We start from the raw sequence: 13412 nt of genomic DNA, 5'->3' as shown, positions 1-13412 counted from the left end.
ACTTCGGCCCGGCCGAACTTACAGTTTTTTTTACTTGTTCCGCATACGAAGTGGCTGGCATTTGCCCAAGGTTCCACTGTTATTCTAATTGTGAAATTTGCAACCACAACAATGAATATACAAAGAGGCGGCAACTACGATGCCGACAACAAATTTCTTTCTCTAGAAATGACGCATAACTACATACATACTCGTACATACTAACATATGTACGCTGATCAGCCCAAGTAGTTGGGCGGAAGTGAGTGAGAGGATGAATTAGTGGTAGGCCATTTAATTTTGATTCAATTAAAAAACTGTAAATCGTATAACAAAGCCAGACGAATTTCTCAAATAAATAAATTGGTCGGATAACTACTAAGGCCAACCATACGAACATCAGTTTTTCGCGAAAGCTCAACGAAATCGCACACACAAAGCAGACAACAAAAAATTAGTTAATACCGCTCAACAACAACCTTATAGCTGGTGTTCAAATTTAAGTCAAATTAAACGCCTGAGTTTTCTTTGAAGTTAAAATGAAACGCTCATTTTCATGGATTACCATCACACTGCTCTTGGTCCTGTCGGCGGCCCTCAATGTAAGAGCGGATTTATTTGAATGTGATGACAAGATATTGCCATCTCTCTCAGAGATACCTGGCATTGGACCCAAAATAGCCAGCTCCGAGGATACCGGCGACAAAGTGAAGGGCGTCTTCAAGGAATGGGGCTGTAAATTTAAGAAAACTGCCAGCGATTTTGGTGACAACGTCAAGGAGAAGACCAAACAGCTGGGCGAAGATGTGCGAGATGGTTTCAAAAAACTCACAGAAAAATCCAAAGAGTTGCACACAAAATTCGAAAGCAAGTTCCACGATTTTAAGGATCATTTGAGCAAGGACTCGGCCGAATTGGTCCCACATAAGGATAAGAAATTCGTTTTGGAAAATGTCGAAATGATAAATCCCGAAAAATTGAAAGCCGATCAGGAATGTGGCCATGGGTTTATATTGGATGTGTTGGGCAATTGCAAACAAGTGAGGAAGTAGAAAAGAGAAAAAACCGATTCGCTACAACAGAAATGAAATTAATATCAGAAATTGCGTTGTTTTTTTTTCCAAAAATAAAAGTGAATATGTGTGTGTTTTGTTTATGTTGAAAATTAGTTGTATATTTAAGTTTTTTTGTATTTTATAATAAAGTTACGCTGTGATTTGAATTGTGTGTTTGTTTGCTTTGAAATTAATATTATGTTTTTGCACCCTCTCTCATTCCTCTGGAGACATATTAGATTTGTCACTCCGTTTCCAACACCTCGAAATATTCATATTTGACCCTTTAATTTAAGTTTATTCCTAAAATGTTGAATGTAGGCCAATATTTGTGAGTGTGTGGGGGTGAGATAAGGCTGGGTTTTCAAATATTTGAACTAAAAATGTACAAAAAGTACTAAAAATTGGTAAGTTGAATAGAGCTAGAACTCAGAAATTTGGCATGATGACGGCTGATGGGGTATAGGAGAAATGTAGCTAAGTTTTTCTTTTTTTTCAAATTCAAACTATAAGTAGTAAAAAGTACTAAATTTTAGTACCTTTTGTATTATTCGAAAGGATAAAATTAAAATCTTGGCATCTGTGTATAAGCTATGTTGGGGAAGGAGGCGGTAGTTTTGGAATTGTGTACTAAGTGTAAAACAGTACCAAATGCTACTAAATTTGATTCAATTTTGGTTTAGGTTGGATCCAGAATGTTTAGATATTGATATTAGGGTTAGGCTGTTAGTGTGTAGGGATTTGAATGAGGTTTTTTGAAATATGTACGTATTAAAAGGGTACAAACAAGTAAAAAAGCTGTAAGTTCGGCTGGGCCGATCTTTGAATACCCTCCACCATTTGGAATGAATTTGGCAATTTTCAAAAAAATAAAATCCGTTAAAAATTCTGTTAAAATCTTAAAAGTACCGAATGTAGCCGTTATATTTGGGTCTATACGACGACGTGGACCTGCATAGGCAACTATTGTCATAAGCCATTACAATATTCAAATGCGAAACAAAAAAAAATCGGTGAATAATGTAGCTAAAATTATGAAAATACCGAATTTGGGGAGGTACTGATATATGGGGCCTATACGATGTCCTGAACCTACACAGACAATTTTCTGTCTTACATTTCCGGTGAATAATGCCGCTTTAATCATCAAAATTCCGATTATCGGAGGGTACCGTTATATGGGGGCTATACGAAGACGTGGACCTGCATAGACAATTTTCTGTCTTAAGCTGTAGTATCCATTACGAACTTCAAATACTAAATTTGAAACAATTCCGTGGAATAATGTCGCTAAAATCATCAAAAAAACCGAATATCGGGAGGTACTGATATTTGGGGCCTATACGAAGACGTGAACCTGCACAGACAATTTTCTGTCATAGGCTGTAGTACATATTACGAACTTCAAATACCAAATTTGAAACAATTCCGGTAAATAATGTCGCTAAAACCATCAAAATATCGAATATTAGGGGGTAGCGTCATATGGGGGCTATACGAAGACGTGGACCTGCACAGACAATTTTCTGTCATAGGCTGTAGTATTCATTACGAACTTCAAATACCAAATTTGAAATAATTCCATGGAATAATGTCGCTAAAATCATCAAAATACCGAATATTGAGAGGTAGCGTCATATGGGGACTATACGAAGACGTGGACCTGCACAGACAATTTTCTGTCATAGGCTGTGGTATCCATTACGAACTTCAAATACAAATTTGAAAACAATTCCGGTGAAAAATGTCGCCAAAATCATCAAAATACCGAAAATCGGGAGGTACTGATATTTAGGTCCTATACGAAGACGTGGATCTACATAGACAATTTTCTGTTATAGGCTGTAGTATCCGTTACGAACTTCAAATACTAAATTTGAAACATTTCCGGTGAATAATGTCGCTTAAATCACCAAAATACCGAAAAAGGGTGGTACAATTATATGGGGGCTATACCAAAAAGTGGATCTATATGACCCATTTTCAATACCAAAAGTCCTGCAGACATAATATACAATTGAGTAAAATTTTATCAACCTACTTCATTTCGTTTGGAAGCTAGAGTGACTTCCACAGACGGATAGACGGACGGACATCGCTAAATCGACATAGAATTTTATGCTGATCAAGAATATACTAATTGTTTGAATGCTTCGTACTGAATGTGACTAAAGTTGGTATTGCGTGAAGTGATAGCACAGGAATCCTCAAGTTTGATTTTGACCTAATTGTTGGTGCCTGGAACTGTGAAATGTGTACTAAAATATTTTGAAAATTATTAAGTGGCATTGATTTTGGTATTGCGAAACTGGAAGGAATCTTACATTTTAATGTGGACATTTCGCGGACGAAGTAACGGGCACTTGCCAGTCACCCTATATAATGGGATTTCATAATGCACTATGTTATAACTGCCACCTTCGACTCATGGTGAATTTGTCTACATAGCCTAAACTGGGCCTTTCAACCACAAAAGGAATTTTCCACCACATAAACTGTGATTCTCCTCCATAAATGGAATTTTGAAGATGTTTGTCTTGACCATCTTTCGATATAGCCTTTTCTAATCTAACTTTACGGTATTCCTACGTTCACCACAAAATTAGCCTTACATTCATTTAAAATCTTGTTTTTTTTACCACCTACTATTTCTAATTCTTTTCTGAGAAAGTGTGATTGCCACAAAGTTGTGCAATTCTGAATCATCTTATCAGCTCTCCTTTGGTGGCTGGCTCTATTTCTTCAAAGATGAATAAGCTTGAATAGCATAGAAATAATCAAGAAAAGTTTATAAATAAGTTCTGTAGAATAATTGCCCCGCTGGTCATTCGCTGAACTGCATCCAGTTTTTTATGATGAATATACAAAAGACGAACAATTGAATCCCCCCCATCAAAGATGAGGTGAAGTGGAGGTCTCGTTGCATACATGTGATGGGAGACAATTTGCCTACATTAAATTACATAAATAAATAAATCACTTAACCATAGTGAGCTCTATACAAATAACTGTCGTCGAAATGTACTCACAATCAGTAGACCGTGCAGCGTCAGAGCTTCTACACGTCAAAGAAAATTCCATGAAGAAATAGAAAAAAAAAAAACGGAAAATACAAATTCACAATTGTGCTTGAAATGAAACACCAAGTAATATTCCTATCAGCTCTAATATTGCTGCTCAGTTTTGTGGCCACCCAGGCTAATTTATTTGAATGCGATGATAAATTAGCGACATCGGATGCCACCATCATTGGCCCCAAAATCCCGGGCAACAGCGATGAAGAACGATCTGGCAACAAAGTCCGAGATGTCCTCAAGGAATGGAGTTGCAAACTGAAGAAGAGCACAGCAAATCTGGGTGCCAATGTCAAGGAGAAAACCAAACAATGGTCCGAAAATATTCGTGAAGGTTTCCAAAAACTCAAAGAGAAATCCAAAGATTTGCAAAAGAAACTTCAAACCAAATATAATGATTTGAAGGATAATTTGAAGAAGGATTCAGCCGAATCAATGGAAATTGGCGAAAAGAAATTGTTATTTAAACCGGAGGAAGTCATTGACACCGATGTTGTGATAATCGACCAGAAGTGTGGCAATGGCTTTATTCTGGATGCCTTGGGAAATTGCAAGAAATTTCGCGAGTTTGCCGAGATCATTAATTAATTTATATGAGTATTTACAACAATAGAAAAACAAGAAGATTGAATAAAATTTCAACAGAGTTGTGTGGATGTTTTCAATGTAGAGTAGATATTTTACGAAATAAAGTGATGTGAAAATAAAGTGATGTCAAAATTTTGTTTTGTTTTCCTACTTGAAGCCAGATTTCTACAGAGGGTATATGTCATTTGATAGGTCAAAAAGTGCCTTATGGAAATATAGGTTGATGACCCCCAAGTCATTTTGGACACAATATGTTCCTGAAGTCGACCTAGCTGTGTCCGTTTTTCTGTTTGCTGGTGCGCACGATAACTCTCGAAGAGTGTAACCGATTTGGACCAAACTCAGTAAATCATAATATTTTTATCAAACTTAGACAGTCCTCACATAATATTAACATTTTCAATAAAAAAAATACAACTTAGAAAAAGAAACGATCGCTTGATCGTGATAAGTCAGGAGCGAAAATGGACAAGATAAACCCATATCTTTAGCACCCCACCCACAAAAATGATTTTTTTAATTTTTATAAAATATCCCAATATTTCTATCAACGCCGAGGTCAAGGCGAGATATGCCGTGACACTACGTTCGGTACATTTGAGGATCTTCGCAAAATCACTTTCTGAGTCGATTTATGCATATGCATCCATATATTCTTGTGAACATTTATTTATTATCCGATTGAGATGAGAAGCAAGTACTTCAAATTTAGTAAAAATCGGTTAAGATAAAGCTATATCTTCTATATATGTATATGTTTCAGCCGATATCATGTACTCATGTGAAGGTTATAAAAATAGGACCGAATTGAAGACCACTTTCGGTTGATACAATATTCGTAATATATCAAAATTGTGTTTCTTTTGCAGTTGATACAAAAATAAAAGGCATTCCCGACCTTAACACTATCCTGATGGAACATTTCGTGAATTTCGAAAGATAATTATGACCTGAAGATAATACCCCCAACACATAGTGTTGTAAAGTGAAATTAAGTGAAATAGTATCAGACGGTTTTGCCGGCAGATGTATACCCCAAGCCTTGAGTTATGATTATTCAAACTGTTGACCATTCATGGCGGAGGTTCCGAAGTTGGCCGATATTGACCAATTCGTGTCTGACCTAAGACTAATATAAATATTAAAACGAGCCAGATTTTGCAAATATGCGTGAGGTAACAGATATAGCGGACCGAAGTATTCCTTTTTATACCCTCCACCATACCATGGAGGGTATATTAATTTTGTCATTACGTTTGTAACTCCTCGAAAAACTCATGTCAGACCCAACATAGTATATATATTCTTGATCAACGTAAAATTCTAAGTCGATTTAGCGATGTCCGTCAGTCTGTCTGTCTCTCCGTCTGTCTGTTGTAATCACGCTATCTTTCGAACGAATTGAAATAGAAGGCTAAAATTTTGCACACATGCTTATTTTTCCAGTAGGCATGTAGGGGCCATGTAGGTCCATAGGTCATATAGCCCCCATAGAATGGTACCTCCCGATATTCGGTATTTTGATGATTTTAGCGACATTATTCACCGGAACTGTTTCAAATTTGATATTTGGAGTTCGTAATGGATACTACAGTCTGTGACAGAAAATTTTCTATGCAGGTCCAGGTCTTCGTATAGGCCCCGTATACCAGTACCTCCCTATATTCGGTATTTTGACGAGTTTAGATATAAACCCCACCGAAATTGTTTGAGATCTCGTATTTGAAGTTCGTAATGGATGCTACAGCCTGTGACAGAAAATTGTCTTTGCTAATCCAGGTGTTCGCACAGCTCCGATATAATGGTTCCTTCCTATGTACGATATTTTGATGATTTTAATATGGCAATGGCTTATGACAGACAATGCCTATGTAGGTCCACGTCGTATAGGCCCCAATATAACGGCTATATTCGGTATTTTTAAAATTTTAACATAATTTTTTAAGGATTTTATTTCCAAAATCGTTCCAAATGGTGGAGGGTATTCAAAGTTCGGCCCGGCCGAACTTACTGCTTTTTAACTTGTTCATACCTCATCTAATACAGATACAAATATTTGTATGTGCCAATTTTAAGGAAATCGAATATTTATATCCAATTTTATGCGAAATCATAAATTTCGATAAATTACATATTCATATCAGATTTCTGGTTAGGATAAATATTTAGATATAGCTAGTTGTAAAGAATCGCCGACTTGTTTCACATGTTATGAGAGATAAAAATATTGAAAATCGTTACTCTTTGTGGGTTAGGTACCAAAAGAAGACATATATCATCTTCAGAGTTGGATGCCTATTTCGATTTTTTTTGAAGGTTTTGTTTTTCGAAATCTTGAACCCTATTTGGGGAAGGTACCTGAAAAAATGATCCGATCTCTACCATCTTTTTGAAGCAGATCTTTTTTTGATGGAAATGTTGAGACGTTCCAAGTCTGGATGGAATCGGATGTTAATTTCGTTTTTATGAACTTCAAGAATATTCAAAACTATGACCCATTATAAGGGAGGTACCAGAAGAAGTAAACCGATTTTTTTGTACATCCCACCAGACCTTGGGTTAATAAAAATATTGTGATGTTTGTAATTTAAAGAGAACGTGATGCTCATTTCGGATTTTATGATCATTTTTGTTATTTAAAACTTTGATCCTTTGTGGGGGAGGTACCAGAAGGAATGGTCCGATCTCTACCATATTTAAAACAGATATTGTGTTTATTGAAATATTGAGATGTGCCTAGTCTGAATGGAATCGGATGTAAATTTCATGTTTTATGAGCTTCGTAATATTCAAAATGTTGACTCTTTGTGGGGGGAGGTACCAGAAGGAGTGGACCAATATATTTCATCTTAACATCTTTAGGTTAATAAAAAATATTGTGAAGTGTATAATTTGTAGACAATCGGACTCTTACGTCACATTTTATAAGAGTTATAACTATTCAAAACTTTGACCCTTTGTGTGCGATGGCGTGGACCGATATTGTCCATTTTCACACCTTACATAGCAATCGGATTACTTTTTATTTATTTTTTTTTTTTTGAAAATTTCGGTTTTTTGGGGGATGTACCAGAAGGAGACGACCGATATTTCACATCTCGTATCAATTTCTAGCCATATGGCTGTGGATATAAAAAAAAAAGTTAAATATATTGAGATGTCCGCCCGACAGTTATTAAGCTCTAAATCGTGAATTTTATGTACTTCTGTACTTATCCTCGATAGTATAGTGGTTAGTATCCCCGCCTGTCACGCGGGAGACCGGGGTTCAATTCCCCGTCGGGGAGAAATTAGCTTTTTGTTTATTCTGTTTCTTATTGAAAGTTAGCTATGCCGTTCATGTGTATTCAAAGTAAAATTCATTTTTTGTTTTCATGAACACAATTGTTTTCTGTATTGTTATGACAAAGTTTGTATGGAGGGACAAGTCGAAATCTGAAATCTGATAAAGCCAATTTTAGATAATGATTTTAAAAACTCATTTGCAGTAAAATCCGCACTTTTTGTGATTTGGTGCAAAAATCTCCAACAAAGAATCTTTTTAGAATGATGAAAAAAATATTCGTCATCACATTTCGCTATAAGTGACGACAGAAAATAAATATATATTTTCATTAGATATGAAAGAAATATTTGCATTAATGTATTAAAACCAAGTAAAAAGAGCTTTAGATTCTGCGGGCTGAACTTGAAGAATATGTTAACTGAGAATATTAATCTGATTAAATAAAAATTAAAAATAGCCCAAATAGCAAAACCCATATTATCATCTAATTTGTTTGGAAATTGTGGCAGAAACTTTCAAGCAATCGAAAATCTGGAGGTATTGTTATATGAGGATAGATGTTACTTTTTGGGGTCTTCGAAGAATATTTGGAGGTGTTGAAAATTGAATGACAAAATTAAAATACCCTTTATTGTATGTTGGGGTTTACAAAAAATTCCAAAATATACTCTTTTTTGGATCAAATTTTCCTCGGTCTTTTTTATGCCCTCTGCATTATGGTTATAGAAGGTATATATCATTTGATTCGACCAAAACGTGCCTTGTCGAAATACGGGTTTTAGACACTTTGGACCAAACCTTTTCAGGACATTTGGAGTCGATCTAGCGATGTTCGTCCGTCCGTCTGTCTGTCTATCTGTCTGACTGGTGCGCCCGATAACTCTCGAAGGGAGTATCCGATTTGTTCCAAACTTAGATCGAACTCGGAGATGTGCAATATCGGTTCACTCCATCTGGTAACTCCCTCACAAAAGGTCATAGCTTAAAAAATATATTTTACTTTACATAATACTTGCTTCAATGCTAGGTCAGGTACGAAAATGGACAATATAGGTCCACTTCATCAAGGGGTAAAAACATATTTCTATAAACACCAAATTTGTTATAAAGATGGTAGAGATCGGGCCATTCCTTCCGGTACCTCCCCCACAAAGGGTCAACATTTTAAATAAGCAACAAGTAGAAAAGCAGTAAGTTCGGCCGGGCCGAACTTTGAATACCCTCCACCATTTTGAACGAATTTGAAAATTTTCGAAACAGATAACATTCGCCAAAAATTCATTTTAAAAATACCAAATATAGCCGTTATATTAGGGCCTGTACAACGTGCACCTACATAGGCATTGTTTGTCACAAGCCATTATCATATTCAAATTCGAAACTTGAAATAAACTTTGAATAATGTATCCAAAATCATCAAAATACCGTACATAGGGAGGTACCGTTATATTGGAGCTATACAAAGACCGGGACCTGTATAGACAATTTTCTATCTCAAGCTGTAGTATCCATTTCGAACTTCAAACACCAAATTTGAAAAAATTCCGGGAAATAATGTCGCTAAAGTCATCAAAATACCGACTATAGGGAGGTACCGTTATATGGGGGCTATACGAAGACGTGAACTTGCACAGACAATTTTCTGGCATAGGCTGTAGTATACATTTCGAACTTCAAATGCCAAATATGAAACAATTCCGGTGAATAATGTCGCTAAAACCATCAAAATACCGAATATCGGGAGTTACCGTTATATGGGGGCTATATGAAAACGTGGACCTACATGGCCCATTCACGAACTTAACCTGCCTACTGGCAAAATAAACATGTGTGCAAAATTTTAGCCTTCTATCTAAATTCGTTCGAAAGATAGCGTGATTACAACAGACAGACAGACAGAAAGACACACGGACGGACATGGCTAAATTGTCTTAGAATTTTACGCCGATCAAGAATATATATACTTTGTTGGGTCTAAAATCATTATTTCGATGAGTTGCAAACGGAATTTGGAATGGAATTTCGCACATACAACCAAATTAGGCCTGAAAATAAGTATGCCAAATTTGATGGAAATCGGTTCAGAAAGCTTCCATATATATTGTTCATCCGATTTGTTATTTTTGTCCTCCGCAGTCGTAATATGCACTCTGTAACAACAATATTTGGGGAAATATATCAAATACAGCTCAGAAATACCTTTGCTAAATTTTATCGAGATCGGTTCAGATTTGGATATAACTCCCATATATAACTTCGTCCGATTTACCTTTTATTGTGCACCAAACGTCTAATATTTGTCCAAATGGGATGGAATTTGGCACTTACTACCGAATTGAGTCTAAAAGCTGATATGTCAAATCTGGTAAAGATCGGTTCAGATATAGCTATAGTGTTTATCCGATTTGTTATATTTGTTACCCACAGTCGTAATATGCACTCCGTAACAACGATATTCAGGGAAATATATCAAATACCGCTCAAAAATATATTTGCAAAATTTTATCGAGATCGGTTCCGATTTGGATATAGCTCCCATATATATCTTTATCCAATTTGAAATTATTTGTGCACCAAATGGGCAATACAAGTCCTAATTTAAAATATACAAATGCTTCGGCATATTGACTTTTTTTGAAATTTAAATTATAATTATAATCATAGCGTGTATGACGAAATTCTCCCATAAAAACTTTTAATTTTTATGCGAAGCTCTACTAAATTGGCAAAGTGGTGTAGGGTATCATAAAATCGGCCCCACTCGACTTTAGGACTTTCTTTACTGGTTTTTACTTGTTTTTTATTATTATATATATTTTTAGTTGACGTCTTAACGTAATATAAAATGTCGTTCTTGGTACAAGCTATCAAAAGAAGAAATAATTAAGAAAAAATATAGTTCCACCTTTTGGTAGAGAAAGCCCTTATATGAATTTACCATCTGATTTTAGTTATTGCGGCGGTCAAGACCATATTTTCAAATCCATTTGGGTTTTAATTGTTGTCTAAGGGCGCAAAACACTTTTTCGATCCATTCATGGTGGAGGCTATCAAAAAAAAACTTAAATCTATTTTTAGTAGTTTCTGTTCGCTGCTTTCTATTTATGTTGTTCGCTTTATTTGAATACGCTATGTTAAATATGTTGTGTGTGTGTGTATGTATGCATGAATTGATAAGCATACAAACATGATGTCGTACAACATCCAAACCAAGCGTCGTGGAATCTAAAATAGTGTTTCATATGTGCTTTGATCATTACACAATGGAATTAATTGCTATTTAGCTGTGGTTGCGGATCTGACAACTGGCTCGTTGGTCTAGGGGTATGATTTCCGCTTAGGGTGCGGGAGGTCCCGGGTTCAAATCCCGGACGAGCCCAAGGTGAATGTATTTTTTTTTTTAATTTATATTTTTTTTAATATTTGGAGTTTGAAATAAAAGTGAAACTATATTTCAGTTTTTTTTTTTTCGAGTGGCTTATTTTCGAACTAACTATTTTACTTTTATCGAAACCAGCAAGGAAAATAGTATCAGTCTTTTTTGTCGACAGATTTATGCCAACAGACCCTGAGTTATGATTATTCAAACCGATGACCATTTATGTTGGAGGCTCCGAAGCAGTTGGCCAATTCGTATCTGACCTAAGACTGATATAAATATTGCAAAGTTCCATTTTTGGACTACATCGTCTACTTCCTATACTTTATATGAACTATTTGTAAATTTTTGGAAAATGCGGAAATATTCGTGGGGTAACAGATATAGCAGACCGAAGTATTCCATTTTAATACTTCATCTAATACAGATAAAAATATTGGTATGAGCAAAATTTTGTGGAGATCGAACATTTATATCCAATTTTATGCGAATTCATAAATTTTGATAAATCACATTAAGAGATTAAGAGAAATATTTAGATATAGCAAGTTGACAGATAAAAGTATTGGAAATTGTGAACATTTGTGGGGGAGGTACCAGAAGGTAACTCAGGTCTTGCGTTAGCAAAAATATTTGGATGTGTGAAATTTGAAGAGAGTTCGCTGCTTATTTCGCTTTTTTTTTTGAGCATTTTGATTTTCAGAAATCTTGAACCCGTGGAGGAGGTACCAGAAGAAATCGTGCGATCTCTACCATCGTCATATGAGATCTTGTGTTGATGAAAATATTGAGATGTGCCAAGTCTGAATGGATTCGGATGTTAATTTCGTGTTTTATGAGCTTCATTAATATTCGCAATTTTAAACATTTGTGATAAAGGTGCCAGCAGGAGTGGACCGATATATCCCATATTCACTCCAGATATTGTGCTAATTGAAATATTACGATAAGCGTAATTTAAAGGCAATCGGAGACTTATATCACATTTTATAAAAGTTGTAATTTTTCCAAAATTTTAAACCTTTGTGGGGGAGGTACTTGGTGGAGTGGATCGATATTATCCATTCTCGCTCCTGACCTAGCATTGATGCATCTATTTGCATTCGCAAAGTTTGAACAAAATCGGATTATCCTTTCTCTTTCTGTGCAGTATTTATACCCTCAGCCATATGGCTACAGAGGGTATATATCATTTGATACGGTCAAAACGTGCCTAGTCGAAATAACGGTTTTAGACCCTAGGTCTCTTTGGACCAAATCCGTTTCAGAACATTTGGAGTCGATCTAGCGATGTCCGTCCGTCCGTCCGTCTGTCTGTCTGGCTGGCTGGTGCGCACGATAACTCTCGAAGGGAGTATCCGATTTGGTCCAAACTTGGTACATTGTAATATTTTTGTCAAACTTAGATCGAGTTCGAAGATGGGCAGTATCGGTCCACTCCTTCTGGTACCTCCCCCACAAAAGGTCGAAATTTGCAAAAAAATTATTCTTTGCACAGAAAGTGAAGGGAAAATCCGATTTTGCTCCAAACTTTGCAAATCCTAATATTTGCATCAGTGCTAGGTCAGGTGTGAATATGGATAATATCGGTCCACTCCATCAAGTACCTCCCCCACAAATGGTCAAAATTTTGAATAATTACAACTCTCATAAAATGTGATTTAAGAGTCCGATTGTCTTCAAATTTTACACATCCCAATATTTATATTAACCTAAGGTCTGGTGTTAAGATGAGCAATATCGGTCCACTCCTTCTGGTACCTCCCCCACAAAAGGTCGAAATTTGCAAAAAATATATTCTTTGCACAGAAAGAGAAGGGATAATCCAATTTTGCTCCAACTTTGCAAATCCTAATATTTGCATCAATTTTACGTTAGGTGTAAAAATGGAAAATATCGGTCCACTCCTTTTGGTACCTCCCCACAAAAGGTCGAAATTTGGAAATCATATATTTTTTGCACAGAAAGAGAAACGATGATCCGATTTTGGTCCTACTTTGCAAATCCTAACATTTGCATCAGTGCTAGGTCTGGTCCGAAAATGGGCAATA

General features: G+C 35.9%; 2 protein-coding genes and 2 non-coding genes across 4 annotated transcripts; all 4 read left to right on the top strand.

Annotated features, from left to right (window-relative positions):
- Window positions 1–292: 292 nt before the first annotated feature.
- Window positions 293–1201, top strand: LOC101887796 (uncharacterized). Its single transcript, XM_005183385.4, has one exon. It carries the CDS (start codon window positions 519–521, stop codon window positions 1029–1031), a length of 513 nt encoding a protein of 170 aa, XP_005183442.1. The 5' UTR covers window positions 293–518; the 3' UTR covers window positions 1032–1201.
- A 2854-nt stretch (window positions 1202–4055) lies between these two features.
- On the top strand, window positions 4056–4828 carry LOC101901585 (uncharacterized). Its single transcript, XM_005183380.4, has one exon. It carries the CDS (start codon window positions 4169–4171, stop codon window positions 4694–4696), a length of 528 nt encoding a protein of 175 aa, XP_005183437.1. The 5' UTR covers window positions 4056–4168; the 3' UTR covers window positions 4697–4828.
- A 3083-nt stretch (window positions 4829–7911) lies between these two features.
- Window positions 7912–7983, top strand: TRNAD-GUC (transfer RNA aspartic acid (anticodon GUC)). The gene has a single exon. It is a non-coding gene; the product is annotated as a tRNA-Asp (tRNA).
- A 3306-nt stretch (window positions 7984–11289) lies between these two features.
- On the top strand, window positions 11290–11361 carry TRNAP-AGG (transfer RNA proline (anticodon AGG)). The gene has a single exon. It is a non-coding gene; the product is annotated as a tRNA-Pro (tRNA).
- The last annotated feature ends 2051 nt before the right edge of the window (window positions 11362–13412 follow it).

This window comes from Musca domestica, unplaced genomic scaffold (genome assembly GCF_030504385.1).
Source record: "Musca domestica strain aabys unplaced genomic scaffold, Musca_domestica.polishedcontigs.V.1.1 18, whole genome shotgun sequence".
In the NCBI taxonomy this organism is placed as follows: Eukaryota; Metazoa; Arthropoda; class Insecta; order Diptera; family Muscidae; genus Musca; species Musca domestica.
This window is presented reverse-complemented; position numbering and strand designations above follow the sequence as displayed.

What these genes read in the sequence shown, in the direction of transcription:
- LOC101887796 (XM_005183385.4), top strand. Translation starts at nt 519, where the DNA reads ATGAAACGCTCATTTTCATGGATTACCATCACACTGCTCTTGGTCCTG.
- LOC101901585 (XM_005183380.4), top strand. Translation starts at nt 4,169, where the DNA reads ATGAAACACCAAGTAATATTCCTATCAGCTCTAATATTGCTGCTCAGT.